The sequence below is a fragment of the Nycticebus coucang genome, chromosome 17, assembly GCF_027406575.1.
Source record: "Nycticebus coucang isolate mNycCou1 chromosome 17, mNycCou1.pri, whole genome shotgun sequence".
NCBI lineage: Eukaryota > Metazoa > Chordata > Mammalia > Primates > Lorisidae > Nycticebus > Nycticebus coucang.
The window spans coordinates 85541434-85568173 of NC_069796.1; the positions used below are offsets into that span (position 1 = coordinate 85541434).

Sequence of the window (26740 nt, forward strand, 5' to 3'; positions counted from 1 at the left end):
CTGAGGTATGTAGGAAAAAAGTAGGCAGAGCCTCAATGACCTGTGAGACAGGGTCCAGTTCACCTAACTGAAACTTCAGGAGGAGAAGAAAGAAATAAGGGAGCAGGAAAAAATTATGGACGACCGTGTCTGGAGCCAGACAGGGCTTGATGCCATGGTAACCCAGATTTTAGGACAACCAGAAAACACAAGGTTCCCCAAGCTGACAAGGAAAAGATCACGTCTCCTCCAACAGCGACAGAGGATGTGAGCTCAGAGTGTGCAGTGTTCAAAGGTTACACAGTTGAAGGAGTCCGGCAGTTACCCTGCAATCACCTCTTTCACAGTAGCTGTACTGTGCTGATGGCAACCATAGCTATCCTAAATAACCGTCACATACAGGGCACTGCTGGACAGGTCCTGGATGCTCCAAGGTCCATAGTGCCAGGGCAGCCTCCCAGGAGGATGGGAGGGCTGGGAGACAGGGAGGCTGGGGACAGGGCCTCGGGACAGCAACTCACTAACCTCCTGTGTTCTAGGAGGATCACAGGGTGTTCTACTAAGACTTAGATCAGCTGATCACTGCGGGCACCCCACCTATGTGGCCTCTGTGGAGCAACAATACACCCTGCTCTTCTGCTGGCACCAACACTGATACCTGAGGCCCCTTCCTCCCCACCCCAACTCCAGACCTGGAGTACCGACTAACTATAAATTTAGGGCAGAGTAAGAATGCTTTGAAGACATAAGCTCTTTAACATAGGGGGATATTGTATAACCTTGTAAACTATGAGGAGGAATCTATTTAATGTATACAATGATTAGTAACATTGCTGATGCTGCTTTTACTATGAGAGTGTAAAAGTAACAGAGAAACCGGAGAACAGAACAGCTCCTTGAAGAGATATCCTCACTGTTCTGTGGAATTTCTGATTTTCTGTAAATAAAAGTGAAACTGCTGTTCTCTCATCCACTTCTCCGTTTATTGGTATAGTGACAGGTGGACAGATTCCTTGGTCCGGCAATAATACCATGGCCATAACTGCATGACACATGTCCTGCCTATAGGAAGAGCTTAAATGGTGAGGACTCCACTTGGTAAACCCAGAGCTCCGAGGCCTCTACAAGAAACAGAGTTAGCAATGGTAGCCCCTACATGACCCACTGACTTTCTGAAGCTAAAGACCACACCTGAACCAGGCCTATGGTAGTCTTACCATAGCTGTAAATTATATCAAAAAAAAAAAAACACAGTAGATGGATTAGGAATCACATACGAAACCCCAAACCATGATATTAATGCCATGAGTGTTTTTCTTCTCTAAATGTAAAGTTGATATTTACAGATGGAATTGTGAACTAAAATCCTAAGCAAACCCCTCCTCCTCCAAACGCTGATGAATGGGCACCCCCTCTCTTGGCCAAGGGGATGCCAGAAATGCCCTAAAGCTGAGTTGTTGGCCATGAGAAGGGAGGACAGACGTGCCCCGTCATGCCACCTCCCTGCTTGGAGATATTCTCTGTAGCTCATTACCAGGCCTAAAGCTGTGCCCGACAAACTTGAACCACACCTGCAGGTCCTCTGTTTACTTAACACATCTCTTGAGTTTGGGTGGATGTCCAATGGCTCATCTCTGATTATCAGACTTAAAACATTCCAAGCCTTCAGACAAAGCTTCATTGTAGCCAATTAAAAATCAAAGAATATTAAGGCGGCGCCTATGGCTCAAATGAGTAGGGCGCTGGCCCCATATGCCAGAGGTGGCGGGTTCAAACCCAGCCCCGGCCAAAAACTGCAAACAAACAAACAAAAAAAAAAAAAAAATCAAAGAATATTAAAACCCACCTATAACTTATAAGGACCCCCCACTTCAAAATGTCCCACCTTTTCAGGCCACCTCGATCTGCTCCTTCCACACATTGATTTACTGGAATTCCTGTCTCCCTGAGATGTATAGAACCAGACTGGAACCCAATCATGGCAAGTCCAGGGGCTCAAGGCTTCCTGGGCATGGCTCTGGCCCATGGTTCTCATATGTGTCTTAGAATAAACTTGTCTCTTCAAATTATTTTACAGAGTTAGGCCTCTTTTCTATTGACATATCCGACTGCTGAAAGAAAAATTTTTAAATCATCTAGACAAAAAATATTCCCTGCATACAGTGTACAACAATACAAATCAGGATTAACTTCTTTGAAAACACTATGGAGGGCAAAAGACAATGGATAACAACTTTAAAATGCAGGAAGAAGGCTCGGCGCCTGTGGCTCAAGTGGCTAAGCGCCAGCCACATACACCTGAGCTGGTGGGTTCGAATCTAGCCCGGGCCCGCCAAACAACGATGATGGCTGCAACCAAAAAACAGCCGGGCCTTGTGGCAGGTGCCTGTAGTCCCAGCTACTTGGGAGGCGGAGGGAGGAGACTCGCTTGAGCCCAGGAGTTGCAGGTTGCTGTGAGCTGTGATGCTACAGCACTCCACCGAGGGCGACAGCTTGAGGCTCTGTCTCCAAAAAAAAGAAAAATGCAGAAAGAAAAAAGATGTCAAGATATAACCTTATATACAACTAAAATTCCTTTCAAAAGTGGAGACAAAATAAAGCCAGTTGTCAGACAAACCAAAGGTGTGAGGTTATGTTGCCAGCAGAGCCACAGCACGAGAAATGCCACAGGAAGCCCTTCGGGCTGAAGGAGGGCAGATGGAAATTCCCGTGTGCAGGAAGGAACGGAGAGGACAAGAAACAGTAAAATAACCTGTGCTTTAAGATTATAATGTGAGAAAGAAAATGTGTGACAACAGTACGGAGGACAGGAGGCACAAGAATGGACCTGTGAGGCTGCATGTTCCGTGTGACACCGATCTTAGGTAGACTGGAAACATTAAAGATGCAGATTTAAACCCCAGGCAAGTTGGGCATGGTGGCACCTGTAACCTTAGCTACTCAGGAAGCTGTGACAGGAGGATCACTTAAGACAAGGAGTTTGAGGCTGCAGGTGGTGTTGTTAGCTCCGGGGGAGGTGTAATTCCTTCTCTCTGCCCCAGTAGTTCTCGGCCACTCAGTAACACCCCACCCCCACCATCCATCCTGGCCTGATGGCAAAGAGCAGAAGGCCCCAGGGGTCAAACCAGCACACTATCCCCACCTGGGTAACATCTATGCATGGAAAAGGGAGACCTAGAGCCCCACCACAAAGGCCTCCTGCAGCCTCTTTTCATTAAAAAGCATTACACTGCTAATTGCACAAGGAAGAAAAATTCCCTGGCTACCCCAAGGCTCTGTCTGGCATCTGCCGGAGAAATTAATATGTGGTTTTAATCAATCACCCAGCAGTGTCCCGGATGGACTCCTTTCCCCTCTTGGGGACTGCAATCCTCATTTGGAAAAGCTGCATAGTTTTTTCACTCCTTCTCTGAAGAAAAAAGAGGGCTCAGCACCAGAAATGAGGGAGGCTTGGACTCTCATTTCAGCAGATGGAAGAGGGGTTGGGGGATTTATGACTGCAGCCCAGTAGCAGGAGACAGCTGAAAACGGCCTTTTTGGCTCTTTTCTTTCTGTTTCCCAGGCAGCAGGTTGATAATATAGTTTGTTTTCTCTGAATAGTGAGAGATGTACGGGACCATCCCCCCTCACGCAGAACAACTTTTTCCAGGCTGAGAAAATAAATTTTTCAGAAATAGTAAGTTAGGCCACAGGTGTTCTAATTAAACAAAGAGGGTGGTTATGCTGGGAGTTTTCAGAGGGGAAATGATGTGCTATGAGTTTATTTCTTTTACTGTCTTTGACAGTTTATTTTCCTTTGGTAGACGGGTTAATAGTAAGACCACCATTCACAAACTTGCATCACTCAAGACCCACCTTCGCAGGTTCAGCCCCCTCCATGTACCAACTCAACTACCGTGTTTCCCCGAAAATAAAACATCCTCCGAAAATAAGATCTACTTACAGGTTTCCTTCTGGGTGAAATATAAGGCATCCCCCTGAAAATAAGGCCCCCCCAGGCTCTGTCTCGGAATGAAAATTAATTTACCATAAACTGGTTGCTAGGGCCGCCTTGACTGGCGTCTAGCAACCAGTGACGTTAGGCGGAGTCCTGAGTCACTGCTGTGTGGAGGCGGAGCGGAGGTCAGAGTGAGCGGTGAGCGCGGGGGCGGAGAGGGGAGGAGACTTTCACAGATGCGTGTATAAGAACAGGAGGATCAGAGCGGACGGGTCGCCGCGAACAATAAATGTGTACCGTATTCTTCTTCATGGAAAAATAAGACATCCCCTGAAAAGAAGACCTAGCGCATCTTTGGGAGCAAAAATTAATATAAGACACTGTCTTATTTTCGGGAAACAGGGTATCATGTAGTTACTATTTTTTATTGACTCACTTTGTCCTGAATTGGCTTCATCTTGAAAGTACGCTTTAGTTCATGACCACCAATGAGAGACCAGCACCTTGTGCCATCACTGGGAGGTGAAAAACAAATGCACGGCCACCACACTAAACTGCACGCGTCCCTCTGGCCCCAGGCCTCGAATTTTAAGAGACCTGCTGGGAGGTGGCAGCCCAGCCTGTAAATCTTGGCTCTGGCAGTTGCCGTGTAACTCTGGGCAAGTCCTTTAATTTCTGAGCCTCAGTTTACTCCTCTGTGACACCAGATCACTGACACTCATGGGAGAGAGGTTTAACAAGGGCAAAGCACACAAACTGTCAAGTGCAATGGGGCTGTGAGGGGCACTGCAGGCCTCCGAGTCCACCTCGAGCCTTCTCTCTACCCCTGACCTGGGTTCTCCCAACCCAAGAACTTCAAAAAGTTGTCCCCCTCTGACGGAGGACCCCCACAGTGGTCAGACCAGTCATGGCAGCCACTTCCTTGGCCATTTTTAATGTAACATTTCAGTCTATGATGGAACACATGGAGACGGTGGTCCCGTAAGAATGTAATGGAGCTGAAAAATTCCTATTGCCTAGTGACGCTGTAGTCACTCTAACACCAATGTGTGACATATGCCTGGTGTGTTTGTGGTGCTGCTGGTGTGAGCAAACCTACACGCTTCCAGCTGTGCACGGCACACACTGAAAGTGGTCACAACCCACTGTATTACTGGCTTATTTACTATCCTACACTTTTTTTGTCATTAGAGTGTCCTCCTATTTATAAAAACCAAGCCCATCATGAACAGAACACCAGGTGCCAGCCTTGTGTTTACTGTGTCTCCTGATCACATCTTTTTTTCTTTGGCTTATCTTAATCCTATGGTTCTGTTCCTCATTGGCCCCTGGGGATAAAAAAATCCAGGGCTAACGTTGCCAGCAGGAGGCCCTACCCAGTGATTGACCTGAAAACGAAGAAAAGTGGCTGAAGACCATGACAACGGAAAATCAAAGACAGCTGCCATGCTCCAGCCAGGCACGGCCCGCCCCGCCATAGGGGCAAGTCTCACAGCAGGAGCAAGTGACAGGCAGGGATCTGCTTCTTTGAAGGTAATGAGACTAACAAGGTTTAAGAACAGCTTCTATCAGACACAGACCAGGCACCGAAGCAGGGTGCCCCTGCCCCTATCAGCACCATGACAACCATGGCCAAGACAAAAGAAAAGGCTGAACACAGCTACAGAGCTGCTTTAGTTAGTTCCAGGTGGCTGATTCCAGAATCCTTATTCACTACATACTGTGAGAATGAAGGGCAAGTCTTCCAGGGCTGATGTGAAGGCAGATGAAGAATTTTTAGAAATTCTAGATAAGCTGAGTGTGGGGGGAAATTACTTGCTAGAGCAAATCTTCAGCATGGATGAAACCTCTGTTCTGGGAACAGATGCCTGAAATGACTTCCATCCGGGAGGAGGCCCAGTTGACACCAGGTTTCAAAACTTTTAAGCATAGGGTGACAGTCTTGCTTGGAGGCAGGGCTGCAGGTGACAAATAGAAACACCTCATGGTCTGGCACAGTGAGGACCCAGGGCCAGCACACGCAGGAGCAGCAGGAAGTCACAGCTCACCCAGCCCCTCTTTCCAGACGCCCCAGCTGCCCTGCACGTTGGCACACCTTTTGAGACTTTGCTCACGGTGGACAATGCTCTTTCACACCCTCCTCCTGCCAGTGATCTTCCTCCCAGTATCAAAGTGGTGCTTCTCCTTCCAAATAGCACCTTCAACCCAACCACAGGACCAAGGAGCTACAGCAGCTTTTCAGGCCTACGACCCAAGGCCCCTTGCCTAGGCAGTTGCTGCAACTGAGGAGGATACTGCTGCAATTCTGTGAAGATCCCAACATCCACGACACCGTCAAGAAACGTGCCTGGGCTTGGGGTGGTGCTGCCAAAAACTGTGTGAGGGACATCTGGAAAAAGTCACACGAAGGGGATTTGCCAAATCTGAGGAAGCAGCAAACATCGTCAAGGCTGGAGCTGACAACCTGGACCCTGCCCTGTGCTGCCCGGTGATGGCAGGAGGCTCTCCTGAGGAACTGACCGGTGAGGAGGTGCTGGAACTGGAACAGAAAGGCACCGGCGGGAGAAAAGACAAGAGAAAAGGTGACTGCAGGAGAACAAACCGAAGAGCCCCCAAACTCCACTGGGAAGGGTCAGCAAGAGCTTTTAAAAACTTCAACAAGTTCCTAAAAAGTGTGAAAAGACTCTAACGCTGACAGGTTTTCACTGATAGAGAGGTGTTCAAGGGGACTTAGATGCTCCCAAGTAAAGTTCTGAAGAGAAGACCCAAACCAAGCAAACCGCCTGGGATCTATTTCTGAAGAGGCCACAAGTCCTCCGGGCTCTTCCGGAGGGCACTGTGACCACAGGAGATGACAGCCGCTGAAGACCCTCAGGACAAGACGTCGGCCCTGTCTGGACAGGCCAAGGGAAATGTGTGTTCTCAGTTTTTATTTTTATTTCAGATTAATATGAAGGCACAAACTATCAGGTAACAATGTTTGCGTTTGTTAGGTGAGGGGCCTGCTGTAGTTGGGTCCCACGCCCAGGAGGTGCCATTATGTCCTTACATTGCGTCCATTAGTTGGGAGCACACGGATCCCCCTCGCCCTCCCTCCTCCCCCCAGCTGGAATCGAGTTTTCTCCTGTGTATTAGACCGTCTCCTGGCTTCACGTTAGTATTGAGCACACTGGATACTCGCTTTTCCATGTTTGTGATACTTTACTAAAGAGAATATAATTCTTAAGTTTTTAACAAACAAGTTTTTAAAATATTTTTAAATAGAAAAGTTTATTGAATGAGGATATAAAGAAAAAATATTTTTGTATAGCTATATAATGTGTATTCTAAGTGTTATAAAAGAGTTAAAAGTTAAAAAAGGCTTATAAAGTAAAAAAGTCACAGTAAGCACATGTTAATTTATTACTGAAGAAAAACATTTTTTGGTAAATGTGGCGTGGACTCAGTGTGCAGCGTGTCCCCCAGCTCCAGCAGCAGCGGCCCCGGCCTGCAGGTTCACCGTTCAGCAGCTCACCCAGAGCCATTTCCCAACCCGCAGCTCTGTGGCACGCCCTACACCATGCACCATTTTTATCTTTCATACATACTTGTACTGTCCCTTTACTACGTTCAGACACATTTAGATCCCAAAGCACCTGGAGTTGTCACTGCGCATGGCATGCTGTGTGGTGGGCCGTGCCACCCAGGCTTGTGTCGTACACCCTATGATGTTCACACATGACAAAACCGCCTACCGACACTTTTCCCAGAATTTATCCCTGTCATTAAGTGACATGTGACTGTACTTTCTTGTGGACCATCCTTCCCCACAGCAATGAAGCCCACAACACAGCTTTCTAAGCAGACAACTGTTAAGGAAGTGTCGGTCAGAAATGAGGTGAAGAAAGTTAGCAGAGAGCTCTGGGGCTCCTCCCTGGGCACTCCCCAACATGGGTTCTGCCCACCCAGGACCTGGGGTCTTTTCCTGTGGCAGCTGTGGCCCTGGCCAGTGACCCCACAGTGGGATAGGTGGTCAGGGCAGGATGAGAGGGGAGAAGCCCCTCACCCTTCCCCCAGGAAGCCTGTCCGGCTGAGGCAGAGCCCGCACAGCACCATGACTGACCCCAGTACCTGCCTCAGGGCACCATGGTCACCAGGGTCCTGCCTCACTGCATCTGCAGGCCCCAAGACAACTCTGCTCACCCTGAAGGCACATCCCTGTGACAAACATGAGCGGCTCTGGGAAGGGGGAGGTACTGCCTGGCCGTGCACCTACTGAGCCCACAGGGTCCCCTGAGGACCTGGGAGGAAGGCAGGCTGCAGATGGGCCTGCTGAGTACTAGTGACCGGCAGTATAGGTCCAGCTGGGACCTACAGCAGTATGTGCCCAGCTGGGCTCCTGTTACACCTACCCACAAGGCATTCCCTACAGCCAACCTCTCCAGGTTAAGGAATTTAAGCTTAGAGCAGTTGTAGTGAGTCTTTGGGGCAGGCCACAGCCAGGCTGCTGTGGTGACTCACTGCCAAGCCTCCACCTGACTACCATCTTGATGCCCAGGCAAGTAAGAAATGGCACGTGGGCGCTTCCTGGACGTGGAGTCCTCACAGGCTGTGGGAGTTCCCTGCCTGCAGATATCCACGGGGTTAAAAAAAGAAAAGAAAAAGAAATGGCACCTGGAACCAGTGGTTAGGCCCAGAATTATGCTGGGTGGAGTGTGAGGTATCTTTGGGGAATGGTGGCCCCCATTCAGAACAGCTCTCAGACTGGCAAGACCCCACACGGGAGAGCTAAAGTCACCCAACACCTCCTCTCAAGACACTTTCTATCCTTGAGCAGAGGTCCACAGGTGGCTGGGTGGTGGGAGCGGCTCTGGCTGCCCCCCTCAGAAGCCTGGAGATATCTCTGGGAAACGGATTATCTGCTCCACCACACTCCGTGCAGGGATCCTGGCGACACCCTCAGGGCTTCCATGTAGGAGGTATCCCATGCAGGGAGGACTCCCCCCAAGTGGGTGGGACTCCCCAGAAGCCCTGGCAAAGCCCCGAGTTGCTCACTGGCCTACGCAACCAAAGCAAAGAGGCATTCCCACTGCTCACAACAAGTAGGACTTCCTTCCAAGACTTGGGGCTCCAGGCAGCAGTCTCACGGGGAGCGGTGGGGAGGGCAGGGGGATTCAGGCACAGCCCCTTCCCTACCTGGCCGACTCCTCCTCTCAGGCTGCAGGACCAACAGGGCACTCCTGAGGGTGGGCCTCATGCCCCAGCAGGCCCACTGGGGTAATGCACAAAGCTCTTGGCCCTTGCAGAGCAGGCAGGCCTTTATTACCCTGGTCCAGGATGAAGGCCAGCGTGCCGGGCCCGGGATGCTACACAGCTGTCAGAAATAACAGGGCTGATGAGCCCACACGGAAAGGTCACCGGACACATTCTGTGGAAAATCAGGGACCAGAACAGCGCACATCACATGCAGACTTTTGTGTAAAACCATAAAAATAATTTTAAATAGAAAGACATCTTAAAAGGAGGGAATAAAAAGAACGTGGCAAGACTTCTGTACAGTCTTCTGTACATCTTCCCTTTTGGGGGAAGATGGAGCAGGGCTTAGGCTTTCTGTAATAGTCACATTTTTTTAAGCCTTGTAGATATCATCACTTATGATTCTTTTTTAATGCTGCTCATAGTGGCTAGAAGGGAAAATCACAGGCGTGCCATTGTGTTTTTTCCTCTATAATTCTCAAAGTAACCTCAACATACGCAGCAGTAAGCCTTACACGTTTCTAAAATACACACCTGGCGTTTGCCCCCCAGCGCAGGAGGCTTGGCAGACACAGCTATACTTCTCCCGTGTCCTGTCTCTCCACAGAGACACCAGTGTAGCGTGACTGACAGTCAGAACAGGCCCTGGAAGGGCCTCGGAAGGTCTCCCAAGCTGCTCTCCCCAGGAGATGCGACAAGGACCCGCACATGTCCTCTGACGCAAAGACGCTGCGCACATTTAAGTGACCACATTGAAGACAAACGCAGCACCCAGTGGGGTTGGTGATGTTGGCTTCTCTGGCTCACTGTTGATGAAGTGCGGCCGTGGCACCGTGAGAGTCTGGACAGAGGCAGAAGGAACGGCTGCACAGAAGCACAGTGCCCAGGAGAGCTGGCAGCATTCCTTCCTGCTCAGCCAGCCCGCCAGGTCTCAGCGGGCAGCTCACGGAATCGGCCTTTTCCTCTTGGCGGCCTGAGAGGGCCGCAGCTCCCCAGGCCCATGGGCAAATGGGCAGCAGTCTGAGGGCAGAACGCAGCCGTCAGGGTGATGGGTGAAAAACCAGCAGACGCGGGTTTTGAAGGATTCAGAAAACAGTCTCCGTTTTGCTTCTGGTTGCTTTTTCTTCTGTAGCTTCTCTTCTCTCCAATCGCGAATGTGAACTCTCCCATTCAAAACTGGTTTGAGACAGAGAAGACACCCCATGAAGTTAGCTGGCAAGTTCCCGAATTCTCCAGGATTTGTCAAGCCCCCACTCCATGGGAGGTACCAATCCAGGGTCAGGGTTTCAGCAGAGAGAGCAGAGCCAGAGTCCCTACCCCAGACCTGAGGGGGGGGGATCCAGGTATCAGGCAGGAACCGGGAGGCCTCCAAGAGAAGACACTCCTGCAGGAGGGGAGGAGCGGCCCCATGCACACACACCTAGGAAGAGCATTTCAGGGGGAAACAGCAACAACCCCAAGTGACATGGGATGGACTGCATCAGGGCTGGCCAGAGTGGAGGGGCAGAGGGAAGGACAGAGGACAAGGCTGGGTCATGTGAGCTGTCTGAGCTGGGAGAGGCTGCAGAGTTATTTTAGAAAGATAATTTCCATGTACTGAAGGATGGACCAGGAGGTACAAACTATAAATATGGCTGTGGCACTGATCTTTGAGGACTTTGTCTCACCAACACAGGAAACAGAGCCAGGCAGAGTGGCTCACTCTTGTAATCCTAGCACTCTGGGAGGTTGAGGCGGGTGGACTGACTGACTCAGGAGTTCAAGACCAGCGGGAGCAAGAGTGAGACCCCGTCTCTAATAAAAATAGAAACACTAGCTGGGCATCATGGTGGGCACCTATAGTCTCAGCTATTGGGGAAACTGACGCAAAAGGATCACTCAAACCCAGGAGTTGGAGGTTGCTGTGAGCTATGGCACCATGGTACTCTACTCAGGGCAAAGAGTAAGACTCTGTCTCAAAAAAAAAAAAGAAAAGAAAAGAAACAGAAAACCCCAAACAAACAGGAAACAGACGTGTGGCAGGAGGCAAAGGAGGGTGCTGTGTGCAGGGCAGGCTCCTCCACCAGGCCACCTACACGGCCGGAGGCCTCCACCCTGATGCAGAGGGGAGCTGGGGACCAGGAAAGGGATGGGGGGCAGAGCCTCCCTGTGTGGTGACTCGGACCCCCAGTCTGGAAGTGCCTCTGGGATCTCACAGCCAGGGCTAGTTTCAAAGCAGGGGAGCTGGAGGAACACTGGAGCGGGCAGCTGTGGGTCACTCATTGACCAGGGCGGGGGCCCAGCTTCCCTGACCCAGCCGTCCCAGTCAGCCGAGATTCCCCACTGTGCTTCTACTCAGCCATCTCCTACTAACAAGCCAACAGCTCCGCAGGAAATGTGGCCAAAGCAACCAAACCTTTCCTGGTTTTCACAGGAAGCATAAAACCACTTGAAACAGAAAGGTTCAAGAAGAAATAAAGGAACATTATTGAGTAAGTCTGGCTCACCAACTTCCAATGAGAAAACTTGAAAGTGTGTGAATTAAAGCTTGCATTTTGCTTTCAAATCACCTTGTTATATAGCAATCATGAGCCTGTTTGCCTTCAGCAGACGGACTTTTAAAAATATCTTCCCTTGGAAATCAGAGAAACAAGCTCAGAGAGGCACCTACTGCACTGACAGGCACAACGGAGGGATTCATCTCCATGGGATGGGAGGCCCTGACGCCTCTTCACCCTTCCACGGCCAAGGCCGTCCTGCCTCCTGACCCAGGGAAGCTGAAGTCTCCTAAAAGGAACTCCTGGGCTCCGGCAACTTCAGGACGTTGGCTGGATGCTCCCGCAGCAGCACCTCCTGAAGCAGAAAAGGACTCACCTTGGACCCCCTAAAGTGTGCTTGGGAGCTTCAAGGGAAAGAGCCTCCTCCAGACTCCTTGCAGGGCACATGATCCAAATAGCAAGGTGGCCTTGACACCCCCCGGAAAGTCTGAGTAAGAAGGAGTACAAGGAAGAGGGGGTCTGAGGAAGAGGGCTGGGCTTGCTGGGCCCAAAGCAGGGCAGGGATTCCCTGACCAAAGAGCTGGTGGCCCCACAGGCAGTCTTGCCTTTGCCAAAGAAGACCACACTGGCCACATTATTGGAGTGATACTTGCAGGGCCAGGGAAGAAGGATCCAGCAGGATTTCCACTGCCTGGGAGCATGGAAGCTGCCAGGCACCCCCACCTGCTCCTGGGTCAACACTCCAGGACACAGGGCAGCTCCTTGCTACCCCCTCCTAACATAGGAGCCCCTGTCCTGAGCAGACCTGTGCCAGGCGCCAGAAGAGGCAGACCTGCAGGGGCACAGGCTGGAGCCAGCTCCAAACTCAGGCCACCAACAGACTCTCTCCTGTGGAAATGTGCTCCTAATTTTAAAACAGAATCTTGGGGGAAAAAATACACCCTACATAAGTTCACTTCTATGTTTCTGAACTTGCTGTCTCCCTACTGTCTGTGGCCCTGCAACTTGCACTCAGCACAGAAATTCACCATTCTGTCTCTGCCACTGTTTCGGACAGCAGACATGCCCTGAATTGTTCTGTAGAATTGGCTAAAGGTTAAGGAGAGTGCTTGGATTGTCCCGTGCTCAGATGCACCAATGCCAGGTCAGACTTAGCCTGGGCCATCAGTGCACCCTCACTGGCTGGGAGATCTCAAGCAAGCTCCTAAACCTCTCAGCACTGTGTAGTGTCCCCTCATTCAAGGTGGGAAGGCCTGATGCACACTCGGCGCTGGTCACCCTGACGCATGGTATTCCTGTCCCCTCCCCGGGCCACACACCCTGAGTTTCTTTACTGATGCTGTGCAGCAGTCCCCAGGACAGTACATAGTGCACAAAAAGGTGCTCAGCAGCAGCTGACCTGAAGTCACCTGAAATCAGTTTTATTTCCTCAATCTCGAGCTTTTCTTGAGACTAGTCACGTTAGAAAACAAAACAAAATCTCATTCAGAGATAAGACCCAGCTTCAGTGCATATTTTTTGCATGACTAGAGGAGAATGTTTATATGAAACTCAATCCCCAAGCCTCTTACTCAGAAGTGTTTCCAAAAATAATTTTCCCGCCTGATGTGAAATGCATGGAAAAGCACTAATAAATATGCACATTTACAGTGGAAAAAAGATACTATTTCAAAAAATCAAACAAAAAAATGTGCTAGGAAAAACAGAAGAGAGGCCCCTCTGGGCTACGGGGAGTATTCTAACCGCCTACAGCTCTGAGAGCTGAAGAGCAGACTCCAGCTCACTTCCAGCTGAGCCTAGTCTGGCTGCACACCCGGTGACCCCTCACGGACAGCCCAGGCCAGGTCTGACCTGGCACCGGTGCTTCTGAGCATGGGACAGTCCAAGCACTCTCCTCTGGGCCTCCCCCTCATCCCCTGCCTCCAGAAATGCAGACTCCAGCCACACTAAGCAAAGTCAATTTAGATGAAAGCCAAGTTTAACTCCCCAAGGATAACCAGGCCACCCAAAGGCTGGGTATGTGAGAAAATGTGGAACTTTTGCTCTATGTACACGTGTGATAGTGTGTGTACACCCACGCTCTCACACATGCAAGGCACATGGAAGTGGTGGCACCACTCAAGTCCCTTACCAGGCCTATGGGCTGAGGTGGGGACAGAGATGCCTCTGTCAGTCTGGGACTCACTGCAGCTTCCTTCCCACCGCCCACCTCCCTGAGCCACTGCCTAACCACAAAGATGGGGGTGGGCCATCCGCCCCAAATCCTGGGGCCCAGATAACGCTACCTTCCCTGGCATCATCAACCAAGGCGGCAAGGCTGGCAGGTGCCCACCCCCTGCGGCTTCACTCACTTGGGAAAGCTCCCCAGCCACCCAGCAGGCCCAGCTATTCCCTTTCCCACAGACACCCCAGCAAGGCACTTACCCTGTTCTGCTGGATGTACCCCATAGGCTTGGTGACCCTGAGTCCCTGTCAGGCCTAGGGACAGGGAGTGGGCAGCCCTCAGTAGAGCATTTCCATGCACCCACATGGAGTCCTGTCCTTAGATGGCACTTCAGGGGCCTGTGAAGCAGCTAAGGAAATTTCACCCCAAAATATGATTCCTTGGTATAAAGAATATTTTGAATTAAAGGCCATTCATGACCAGAAAACATTGGTCTCTCCTCTATAAAACCCAAGTAACCTGATTTAGAAGCAAAGGGGCTGCTGACTTCCTTATTGCATACTAACAGACCTGGCCCTAAGGTCATCTGAACCTCTCAGATTAATCTACAAGTCAATCTGTTTCCACCCATCTACACACATCCTTTCAGTGAGCCAACCGAAGGGAAAAGGGCAGGTTTCCAAGTGATCCCTACACCTGCAATCAGAGAGAGGGTGGGGTCAGTGAGCCCCTGCTCCTGGCCATCACTTCCTTCCCAGTAACACGAACACAGCACCACAGTGGTGGCTCCAGGCTACAGTGACGGCTGCATAAGGGCACGGCCCCACCCACAAGGAGCTCACCATCTCACTGGGCGCAATGTAACTGAGACACAAGCAGACTGTGAACCCAGGCTCAGGCCAGGCGGGCTGGGCGGGGCAGATGGGAGCAGTTTAACAAGGAAGGCTTCATGAAGAGGACACTACACACCTTGCAAGACCTTGCTGCTCATCAGAGACCATAGCACCAGTGGGACAGGAGCAAGCAGGAAGCTTCTGGAGAAGAAAGAACACAAGAACAAGAGCCACTAGCCAAGCGAGAAGAATGGGGGTAGGAGGTCAGTCTGGCAGAAATGGGGGGGCCAGGATGGAAGGCAGGCAGTGTATGTAACTCCCAGTCCAGTATACCACCCGGTGCACACACTGGCAGGAGCCCACACACGCAGCTGGCCTGCAGCCAGCCTCTGTGCAACATTTCAGAGCAGAAACAGGTACCAATCACTTATGAAACACCAAGCATGGAGCCAGCTGCCATGTGGGAAGTGAACACATCCCTGCCCTCATCCCCCACAACAACCGAGAGACCCACAGGGACTCCAGACCCTTGACTCTACGGGAGGGGAACATGGAAGTTGGACTGGGGTTCCTTCCCACCATGACTTCAGTGTCATCCCTCCTGCTAGTCACAGAGGCTCCCATTCTCCTGACATGCAGGTGCAGCCCCACAATCCAAATCCCTACTCCTCCCAAACTCAGGCCCTTTGCACATGCTGTTCCCTCTGTCTAAAAAGCTTTTCCTTGTACTCATCAGCAGATTCGCTCCCATTTTCCTTCTATTCCTAGCTCAAGTGTCACTGCCTCTGTAAAGCCTTGAGCCCCCTCTGGGCCCAGGCCACTTCTGCACAGAAAATTGTGCTTCTGGCATGGTGGTAAGGCAAGAAGACGCAACCACTATTATTCTTCTCTTTTTGAGACAGGGTCTCGCTCTGCTGCCCAGGCTGGAGTCCAGTGGTGTGATCACAGCTCACTGAAGCCTTTAATTCCTGGGCTCAAGTGATCCCCCTGCCTCAGCCTCCCAAGCAGTTGGGACCACAAGCACATGTTACCACGTCTGACTCAATTTTTTTTTTTTAAACATGAGATCTCACTATGTTGCTGAGGCTAGTCTCAAACTCCTAAGCTGAAGTAATCCTCCCACCTCAGCCTCCCACAGTGCTGGGATCACAGACACGAGCCCCTGCTCCCAGTTGCACACCAACTATTTTTAAAGATGCACACGGAAGTACACAGGAGTTCAATAGCACACCAGCTGAGATTTGCTTTAAAATACTTCAATAAAGAAAAAGGAAAAAAAAAAAGCCCCATGAAGCAAGTGTAGCAAATTCTCAACTTTCTGGTGGTCTCCTCCAGGAGCTCCCTATACTGTTCTCACTGCGGACACTTGAAAACTTTAAATCATGAAACATTTTTAAACCTCATGTTACTTTCCCTCTCCATGGTCAGACTGTGAACTCCGGCAGGGCAGGGACTGAACCTGCCTTGCTTTGCAGATGTGGAGGGAGCAGAGCACATCACCCCAAAGCATAGCTTCCCACAAGAAGTGCCCCACTGCAGAGGCAGGGCAGGGGCTCTCTGTCCCACCCCCGGCCTGGCTCTGCAGCTCCAGATGCTGCCAGCGTGCAGGCAGCCAAGATAAAAAGCAAAGCCAATGATGAAGCCCCAGCTTGGGAGAGTTCCCCGGGTGGTTCTGACTCACCCTGTATCTTGTGAGGAGCAAGGGAGTACACACTAGACCGGGTGAGCTGAGCCTGACGGGTGCGGGCTGGGCAAGGAGCTGAGAGGGAAAGGGGGAGTGACGTCCCACCCTGAGGTCAGATGCTAACCGTGTACGTCTGCAGGGCCCAGGGAACTGCACGCACGTCAGATCCTTCAGTGCGTCTCACTACCCTCAACTACAACATTCACTTAACTGAAAAGAGGGGGAAGGAGGAAAGAGAGTGGCACAGGGGCCTGAGGGAAGCCTGCCCTGGGAGGGTGGGGCATCCCCCATGCACGGCTTGTACCTTTGAACACCTGGTGACTGTTTCTGAGCAGCGTCTGTAGGCCCCCACACTCTCGCTTCAGCCTCTGCAGGGTCTCCTTGTCCAGCTCACTGGCTACTTCTGCCAGGGAAAGGCTCTCTGTTGAAAAATTGGGTTTTCCCCGAACAGTGACAAAATATTACAAACCAGTTAAAGAGGAAGAAACTGTTGGGTCTGGAGTCTGGAAATCAACCCAAGTTCTATAAACTCAAATCCCTCATGCACTTCAGCGGGAAGGGCCGTGTAAGTTTAATTTAACTTAACCCACACCTCACAACACTCAGCACCACCCCAAGCCGAGAGGCACAGCCAAAAGGGAGACGAGGAGAGAATGCTCCCAGGGCCCTGAGCGCTTCAGGACACTGCAGCTCTGGGTAGTCGCCCAGGTCCCTTCTCCATGGTGACCCAAATGGGGTACAGCTGCTTAAAGCCAAAGTTCCTCAGACTAAGGAAGGGAGGCCAAGGCCAATCAGCCCTGGAGCCCAAGCTCTCCCAGCCACGCTGACAGCCATGGCCTGGCAGCTACTGGCTCTCGGCAGGACTGACGGCGGCAAGTAGAAGGTTACGGGTTTAAGAAACAGAGAAATGGCGCAGACATTACAGCGGTGGCCTCTCTGTCACTTCACCTTCCTACTCTGGGAGCCTACATGCATTTCAAAATGCTCTAATCAGAAAACCCAGGGACAATGAAGTCGGCTTATTACCAAAATATGTATATAAACAGGAAACAAAAATTGGTTCTCGCATGTGTCCAAGAACTTCCCGCCAGCTGGGCCCTGCCCGTCATGCCTTACACACACCCTCCCTGTCATGTCTCCCAGCCTGGAGGCCCCAGGGTGGGCAGCTGCTCACTATCAAAGCCCAGCCCACCTTCAAGGTCCACCTCTTAGAGCCCCCTCACATTCATTCTGAGAGGATATAAGATGTTTAAAGAAAAACTGAACAGCATCCCCATCAGCCTACCCTGTCCTCTCTCAGGCTCTGGCCCACCACGACCGGCATGACACTCATCTCGACACCCACAGCTCAGCATGGCCTGTCTCTTAGTTGCTTGAAGCCACTCAGGACAGGGACCCCTTTACCCATCTCACCCAGCAGTGTCCTGCAGATGGCAGATGCCCTAGTGAAATCGGTTAGGTCCTGGGGACAGACCAATACATGGCCCTTGGGGCTCCGAAATGCAGAGGCCCTGCTTCGGGAAAGGCTGGAAGGGGGTCAAAGGACCTGAAGGCTACCCGTGGAAGGAAACCATGGCTGGGCAGCTTCTCATACCTGGGGACACCCAGAGAGCCTCCAAAGTGTCTCAGACCTATGGACGCCAAGCTGAACCCCTGGTTGCCCAGGAATTCCCAGCGGGTAGGTAGGACTGAGGCTGGGCCACTCACAGCCACCTCTGCTCTCTAAGTCTGAGAGAGCCCACTCTATGCTCACTGAAAGCCTTTCTACCCCAGGCACTGGCCAGCATCTCCTGTACTCCCATTATTTCCTGGGAACCGAAAGGTCAGACGCCTCACAGGAACTTTCACAGGTCGCCGATCACTGCACTCAGGAATTCTCGGATCCACTCTAATGTCCTGGGCACCAGCCTGCCTGCTTCTGAACTCTGGCCCACCGCAGAGGGGTGCACCTTGTCAACAGGGCCACTCAGAGACCCCTCAGTTACACTGCCCCATCCGCCACCTGAACCAGGGCCACTCTGGAACACAGATGCCACCAGATCCCTGGAGAGGCCCTTCTGACTAGACACCCTCGGTGCTGTGTTATTTCTAGAGGGAGACATCCTTGACGGCCTTGCCATGTCACATATACATGAGAGATGAGAAGAGGTAAAACAAAGAAGTTAACACAGATGCAGAAGACAGGGCGTGGAGAGGAAGGGGCACTTCCTCATCCCCGATCTGCCCTGGAGGCCAGCCAGCAGCAGAAATGGCCCACAGCGGGGCAGGCTGAGAGCCAGCAGGGCTAGACTCCTGCCCCCACTCCCGTCAAGTTACGCAGAGCTGCAGAAGTGGCTCCCTCCAGCCCCAGCACACACAGCCCTACACGCCCTCTGGCGGCTAAGCCACGTCCTGGGCACCAAGTTCCTCCTGGATGAGCAGCCCACCTCCGAATGCCAGTGTTCAGTGTTACTCACACTATGAGGACAATCAGATGCAATTTTCTGCCTTTAACATGACTGATTCCTCTATTTCATGGGTCACAAAGAGAATTAAATTATCAAATAATATTATCTGTAAATATTACCTATATTCAAAGGGATGGTGCATTTTTCTGGCATTTGGCAACTGTTTTCTGTTTGGATGATTTGTACAGATTGGAAATGAGTTAGCTCTAGCCTCTGAATCTGTATGTTTCTGTAAACGTTAATTAGGAGTCCAACGTAAAGTTTACCACTCCCTATCTTCAGTCTTAGGAAAATTTTAAATAAGCTTGGAAATAGCCTATTCATCATTAACTTTTTATTTTTTTTAAGTGTATTTAATCACAAGCCTATACAATTTTACACTATCATATAGAAGGGAATTATTGCCTGAAAGCCAGCATATGTACTGCCCTGGAAATAGTAGATGGCTTACCTCCTCCATTCCAGGTCTTCAAACTCCCATTCTGAGAACTTCTTGGGTTTAATTCCTTTGCACCTAACAACAAATTGGCCACTTGCAAAACCACTTGGTCAATAAAGTCTCGGGGGAGGGTGGCACAATTCCTCACGCGTTCAGCTTTGTCTCTGGGGTGAAAGCCTGGCAGCCAGGGTCCTTCCACCTGGACCTCTGCTCCATGCTCAGTAGTAGCCTTGGCCTCGGGGGCACACTCAACTCTGACGTCCAGGGCTCTGTGACCATCGTGGGGACAGCCAGCAGCTACCCGGGGTGAAGAAGAGGAAGGCTTTCCACGAGGCAGGCGCACAGGGCAGCCCCGCCTGCTGGTGATGTACTGAGTCCTCTGCTCATCAACCAAAGGCTCTGCAGTGGGAGGGTATGTTCTGGATTTCCCAATGAGACAGACCTGCATTCAAAATAGTAAATTTTAATACTTTAGCAGGATGGATGACACTTCAGGCTTCTCCATAGAATCCTCTTGTTCTGGAATACAAATTATATAAAAGTTCTAGACATCTAACATGAATAATCCTTATTTTAAAAACTAACACCAATATGAACAACTTAAAAATAAAAAACTAATAGAGCCCATGAAAACTCTCATCAGAGCCTGGGGGTTGCCTGATCCAAAAGCTTCGTGGCAACCCCCATTCCACCACACACTCATGCCAGGAGGAGACACAGGAGTTAACACTGAGGAGTTCTCGAGGGGGCTCTGAAAGGATGAGGCTTTGTATCAACCTTGCCAGAGCAAGTATACACAGCGCTTGGTACCGTGTAGATGTTTAATCTGCATTAATTTCTTCCCTTTTCAGTAAATCCAAATGAAGGCCACGGTTCAAACAGTCCCGTCTGCAGAGTAAAGCTGAGCCAACAGGACTGTGGCCAGTGCATCATTTCTGGACTTCCCCTCTGGGCATTAACTACAAAGCCAGTTACAAGGGATAAAAGAGGCCACACCTGGTTACTGCCCCCCCCAACTGTGTGTGATCTTACCTCCCTAGTGCCCATCAGGCACCCCACCCCCATTAGACGGCTGCTGTGTGTAGACTGCTTTAAAAGCTACAAAGCAAATTCACTCTTGCATGTGAGCCCCAAACCATCCAGTTATAAGAAAACTAAGGCTCAGTGAGACAAAGTGACGGTCCCTGGTCTCCCACAACTGGTAATGAAAAGCAAGTTCAAAAATCAACACTGTGGGATCCTCTAATCTACCTAGATGACCCCAAACTTCAGCAGTTTCCAAACATCAATTCCAACTTCAGAGACTAAGACATGCCAAAATGGAGGAATTTTAGAGGATGACATGACAGCTCTGCTCACAAGACGTAAAGGAACCTTCCACAGTAGCATCAGCAGTAACACCAGTGGCAACGAAGCTCCTGCCGCCAGCTAACGCTGCTCTTCTGCTCACAGCCATGGCTGCTGACAGCCAGCAAGTACTCACAACACGCCCTTACCACCATGGTCTTGTAAGACATCACTTGTTTCATCCTTAATACAGTCCAAAGCAGTCTTCCTGCCATTTTACAGGAGAGGACACAGGTTCGGAGAGTCCCACATTCGCCTGAGAGCGCACAGCCAGAGTGGCAGAGCCAAGGGCTAAATTCTGATCTGTCCCAATCCTTTCACTGAGGCCAGCAATCCAGCTGTGCCTTGGATATGACAGGGTCACTTTTTTAAAAGCACACCATATGAGAGCCATGGAGTCTCATAAAATAAAGGTACCACAGAATAACATAAACTACTATAAATACTTCCCAATATATTTCCAATGGTCAAGCCCCCAGGGCCTTGAGTCTGCTCCGCCCACCTGAAGGTCACACAGATAGTGCAGGGGCCAATTTCTGCCCAAGTGACATTTCAGGTAAATCTGAATTAACAAGGCTTTTAATGAGAAAATCTGAAATCGCTTTGGATTTCTGAAACAAACTTCAATTTTAGCTAATTATTTGGAACTCCAAGCAGTGAAGACTTCCCACAGAGTCCAGCTCCTGGCAACCCTGAGGTTGGAAATCCCTGCCTATTTGGGAAAAAGGGCCTCTGGAGCCCCTCCGCAGTCTTGGGAGAGAGATGAAGACTTGGCCAGGGCTCGTGCAGAGGCACCACATACCAGGAGGAGGGGGTGCCAGGAAGCCGTCAAAGGAGGGACTATCCATACAGAAAGAGCCTCTGAGTCCCATCACTGACCTCCACACTGAAATCAGCATCAGCACCTTCAGGAAGGTTTGTACACTTTGAACCTCATGGTGTGGTGTACAGTTCTGTGAGCTGGTCCTCAGCCCTCCAAACACTGACAGACCACGAGGGGAACGGTGATAACCAGGACGTACTCTTTTGGTTGAAGGAATTCTAAGGCAGTCTTCCTCTACATGAAATCCACAGGCAAATCCCACTTCTTTAATGAAATCAAGGTACTCTCGGTACTGAGTCTTCTTACTCTGCCTCCGGTGGTATTTTCCAGCGAAGTCAAAGAAGCAGCAAGGAAGGACAAAGAAGCGGCAACTATAGGAAGACCTTCAAAAACAGTGAACAACCACAGACACCAAAAATCTTGAACAGATTCATTAAAGAAAACTCAGCAGAATGGCCATGGCAATAGTGTGTCAGGGAGAAATATAGAAGATCTGTTCCTGGCTAAGGTTGGTTTTTATATTTAAAAAATTAATTATAGCTCTCTCCAACTTAATTTCTAGAAATAATGCAGAACAGTATATCTTTTCAATAAAATGTGAATATAATTGCTTTTATAAAAAATAATTTTCCATCACATTTACTCTTGTCAACTGTAATCTAAAACTTTCTGAAGTACTTTGAGATTTCAGCAATGAATAAGAAACTTCAGAGCTGGAGGGATAATAAAGATTAAGACTCTTTGAAAACTAAAACTGTTTAAAAGAACTGTGACAAAGGAGACTTGGTCATGAAATACTAAGGAGCTCCTCGGGGAGCCCCGACATACAGGGTGAGTGTCCCCGACAAGCGGGCAGTGCTCCCACTCTGAAGAGACAACCCTTACTACAAAAGGCCCATCTATGGACAGGTTTTTTTCTTTGAAGACAAATTGTTATCAGCAAAAAAAAAAAGAAAAAAAAAAAAACACTTTCAAAAAGGACACATCTTTTGACACTGGATAAAATTACTCTAGACGCAATCACAGTTTCAGTCAGTCCTGGCCAACAGACACATAATATGAATCACATATGTAATTTTACATTTTCTAGTAGCCGTATTTTAAACAGTAAAACAGTTAGATTTTCTTTTAAATGTAACCCAATACAGTCAACATATTATCATTTCAAAAATTTGAACTAGGCTCGGCACCTGTGGCTCAAGCAGCTAAGGCACCAGCCACGTACACCTGAGCTGGCGGGTTCGAATCCAGCCCGGGCCTGCCAAACAACAATGACGGCTGCAACCAAAAAATAGCCGGGCGTTGTGGTGGGCACCTGTGGTCCCAGCTACTTGGGAGGCGGAGGCAGGAGAATCACTTGAGCCCAGGAGTTGGAGGTTGCTGTGATGCCACGGCACTCTACCTAGGGCGACAGCTTGAGGCTCTGTCTCAAAAAAAAAAAAAAAATTTTTTTTGGAACTAGCTCTGTTTCAAGTACTTCACAGGAAGCACAGCTACTACTGTGGACAGCATAGTTTAGACCAGTGTTTTTCAACTTTTATTATCTCAAGCCACACTTGAACCTATAGTTAAACTTCCATGACACACTTTAATAATGTTGATCAAAAAAAGATTTAAAAAAATATACTTACTGTGCTGTGAATTTCTTTTGAAAATAATTTAATGAATGATCTTGAAAAATATTCACAGCACAGCTAAGATCTTCTCACGTACACTGGTTGAAAATCAATGGTTTAGACATTCTCAGCCACTCACCAGGCAACTTCTCTACTCACTCACCTGGATGCAATAACAGGTATCCATGGTGTGAGTTCATCAGAATGGTTACCAATCAGCCAATCAACGTCAGGGAAAAGGGTTTTATCATTAGGTGTTATTGCAGCTTCCTAACAGAGTAACACAAAAACAGGATTGGATAATTAGCAAATCACTGCAAAGCTCTGAGTCAGCAGCACACAGGAGGACAAAGGCTCAAATTCAAACGCGGTGGAGCTACAGTTCACCTGCTGCAAAAGTCACCAGCAGAGAGGAAGTGAATGTGCCTGCCCTAGAGGGCATGGAAGATGGGCAACTTCTAGGGCAGGAGTCCTAAACTATGGCCAAAGGTGGCCTGCCGAGGACATTGATCCGGCCCTCCGGGTGTTTTTGCCACCACTGCCTGTCCTGCTACAGTGCGCATGTGTGGAATGTGTGCGGCACTCTCCGACTCCCCTCCTCTCTGTCTCTCACTCCCCCCTCAGTCTTGGGACTACCTGATGCACACTTGCATCACTTGTTACACTAGCAGTGACAAATATGGAACGAGACATTGACTATCTCATTAGTCAAAAGCAGGCCCATAGTCCCCACTGAAATACTGGTAAGTTTGTTGATTTAACTTTAGTTGTTCTTCATTTTAAATATTGTATTTGTTCCCATTTTGTTTTTTTAATTCAAAATAAGATATGTGCAATGTGCATAGGAATTTGTTCATAGTTTTGTTTTTTTTTTTAACTATAGTCCGGCCCTCCAACAGTCTGAGGGACAGTGAACTGGCCCCCTGTTTAAAAAGTTTGAGGACCCCTGTTCTAGGGAAATCACAGGAGAAACTAACAGCATTTTCTGAATGCTAGTCTTTTGATAATTAAGAACATAATTTTTACATAAGTATAAAAAGGTGCTATAAGAGAGTGGGGATGTGTGAACTGCTTTACTTCTGGCAGAATATGGGAGCAGGAAATGGCATGAAAAGTGGGTGGATGAAAAGCAGCCAGGTCTGAAACTGATCTGAGCACACAATCCCTCTACCCAGCATAGCTGCAAGGGCTGGGCAAGCTACACAAAAGTGTGTCTGTGAAAAGATGGACGATGCGTCCACACAGGCACATACACATACTTTCTTAGCATTATGCTATTAACCTTTTGTAAGCTCTCAGAAAGTGATTACGCACTTCCCTCTGAATAAGCACTTTAACCATTCTTACTATGTAGTTAAGCTAGGAATAGCTTTTATGATTTAAGAAGTAAACACCTTACAAAGCAATCTCCTGTTTATCTCAGATTGGCTTTTGGCCCATGCCTGTGTTGTGCCTTGGACACACGGGCAAAAAGAAAACTTAAAAAACACCCTGTCCTTTCTAATAACTGGCAAGTCATAATTAATTGTTGAAATCAACAATCTCAATAGTGAATTTCGGTAAGAACCAGACAGAGAAAAAAAGACTATACAACCATTCAAAATCTTCTTAAAGTTATAACATGAATCCCTAAGGGAAGCAAACAGAATTCTATTCCCTTATCAGAGCAAACGGGGAAGATAATATAACAACATTCACTGTTTAAGGCCGTTCCTGATGACAACCTACAAAGCTACAAGAATCTTTGCAGATCTGATATATAAAAAATAAAGAACTGAAATTCTATAATCTTTCTGGCTCTTTGATAAGCATATGTGCTTCTATTTACATAGATGTTAAAATGCTAAAAATAGTATTGTTCATGAATATATGCGTATCTACAAGCGGGAAAATCAAACCTTGGGAAATAGTTATTCTTTTTTTTTTTTTTGTAGAGACAGAGTCTCACTTTATGGCCCTCGGTAGAGTGCCATGGCATCACACAGCTCACAGCAACCTCCAATTTCTGGGCTTAAGCGATTCTCTTGCCTCAGCCTCCCGAGTAGCTGGGACTACAGGCACCCGCCACAACGCCCGGCTATTTTTTTTTTTTGTTGTTGCAGTTCAGCCGGGGCCGGGTTTGAACCCGCCACCCTCGGTATATGGGGCCGGTGCCTTACCAACTGAGCCACAGGCGCCGCCCTGGGAAATGGTTATTCTTTATTCCCACTTATTCTAGACTCAAGTTTGCCCATCTGTCTCTTTAAATGGCTTGAATTAACTACCATGTAATTTATGCTTACTAATTCCACATTCACATTTACAGTTATCTTGCCAGTAGCATAAAACAAAATGCCAACTGTTTTATAAAAATTTTCAATCAGCATTTCGAACACAGTAAATTGCAATATTTCTATTTCATATATACACAAAATTAAGACAATTTGTGGTCACCACAATGCTATTGTTATAAACAGGTGTTACTATTTAATACACTCTTGCATACAATCAAATGAGGTTTTGAAAGAAAAAAAATAAGTATCCTATGTTTGGCCTTGGAATTTCTAGATCAATTTGTTCATGCAAATCACTCAACTGTGACTGGGAAGAAATAATTTACTGGGAATTAAACAACATGCACTTAGCAACAAAACCACTCTCATTTTGGCCATTTCCTCTAGGTCAGAAAGTGCAAAAGAAACATGGCTTCTCTACCCCTTGTATTTAACACTAGAATAAGCACAACTATTCTAGCACTAAGACGTAAGGTTCAGAAGTAATGAGAAAAAAATGAACTACACAAGTTATTAGAATACAGAATTCTCATTAGCAGCGACTAAGTGGTTGGAGTAAGTTTCTCCAGGATGACCCCACAGAAAAGTTTAAGGCAGGCTGCCAGGAACCTCAAATAAAGAACTAGAACCATCTATCCATTCTCCAAAGGCACCCCACACCAGGCCAGCTCTTCCCTAGGACCACAACCTAAAGAGAAGACCTATTCAATTGCTGTCTGAATATCTTACACAGGAAATTACTTTGCTTTTTCACCTGGGGACATAGGAAACTTGGAAATCAACCAAATTTCCACTCATTTTGCTTTCTTCATTCATTTAGAGCCCAATTTTGTTAAGTGTGTAAGAATCTAGTCTGCATACATGTTTGCAGAACCTCCCTAGTGCACCTACTAGTTTACCACCATTCCTTAACTATTTCAAAAACACTTTAAATTTACTATATGAATATATATAAGCAAACACAAATCCCCATAGAATAAAACAAAGCACATGTAGCAAAAAAAAAAAAAGGCAAATAAAGAGATGTCAGGCAGCTGCATCAAACTTCCCCTCCACCAATCTCTTTTCTTTCTTTAAATATTATTCTCAACTTTAAAAGGTGGTGAGGCCAACAAAAAATATAAAAATAATATCAGAAATTTTATTTTCTATTTAGTATTTTACTCCTAACTCTACAAAACTAGATACCAGAGGTTTATTTCAAAACAGCTGCTGGTGCTAATGGAGGAGGGGTGGTCTGAGAGAAAAAGAATCTTGGCAGTTGGCTGAGGACTACATGGGGGCCATTACGCGACTGCCTACTTTTATACATTCTTCGAGTTCTCCATGACAGAAAGGAAATACTTTACTTTTCAAATCTGGCAGATGAGAATCTATGACCCAGTCATCCCTATGCATTTAACTACAGGGGCAGAACCGAGGCCGTCGGAGCAGCTGGGCAACAAGAGTGTCAAGGCCGGAAGCCACGCCCACAGCACGGCCCAGC

The 26740-nt window shown here is 48.6% G+C and overlaps 1 protein-coding gene across 13 annotated transcripts in view; it reads right to left on the reverse strand.

Annotated features, from left to right (window-relative positions):
* Positions 1-1860: 1860 nt before the first annotated feature.
* The window catches only part of TRMT44 (tRNA methyltransferase 44 homolog), a 57747-nt gene continuing 32867 nt past the window's right edge, over positions 1861-26740 (reverse strand). For 3 of the 13 annotated variants that reach the window (XM_053566551.1, XM_053566559.1, XM_053566558.1), the window contains 5 exons: positions 23145-23251; positions 21565-21748; positions 19208-19637; positions 16614-16730; positions 7040-10327 (listed from right to left, as the gene is read on the reverse strand). In XM_053566551.1, coding sequence (XP_053422526.1) covers positions 10095-10327; positions 16614-16730; positions 19208-19637; positions 21565-21748; positions 23145-23251 — 1071 coding nt within the window. In that variant the 3' untranslated portion in view covers positions 7040-10094. The other 10 variants (XR_008375206.1, XR_008375207.1, XR_008375205.1 and 7 more) reach the window with 10 other exon arrangements.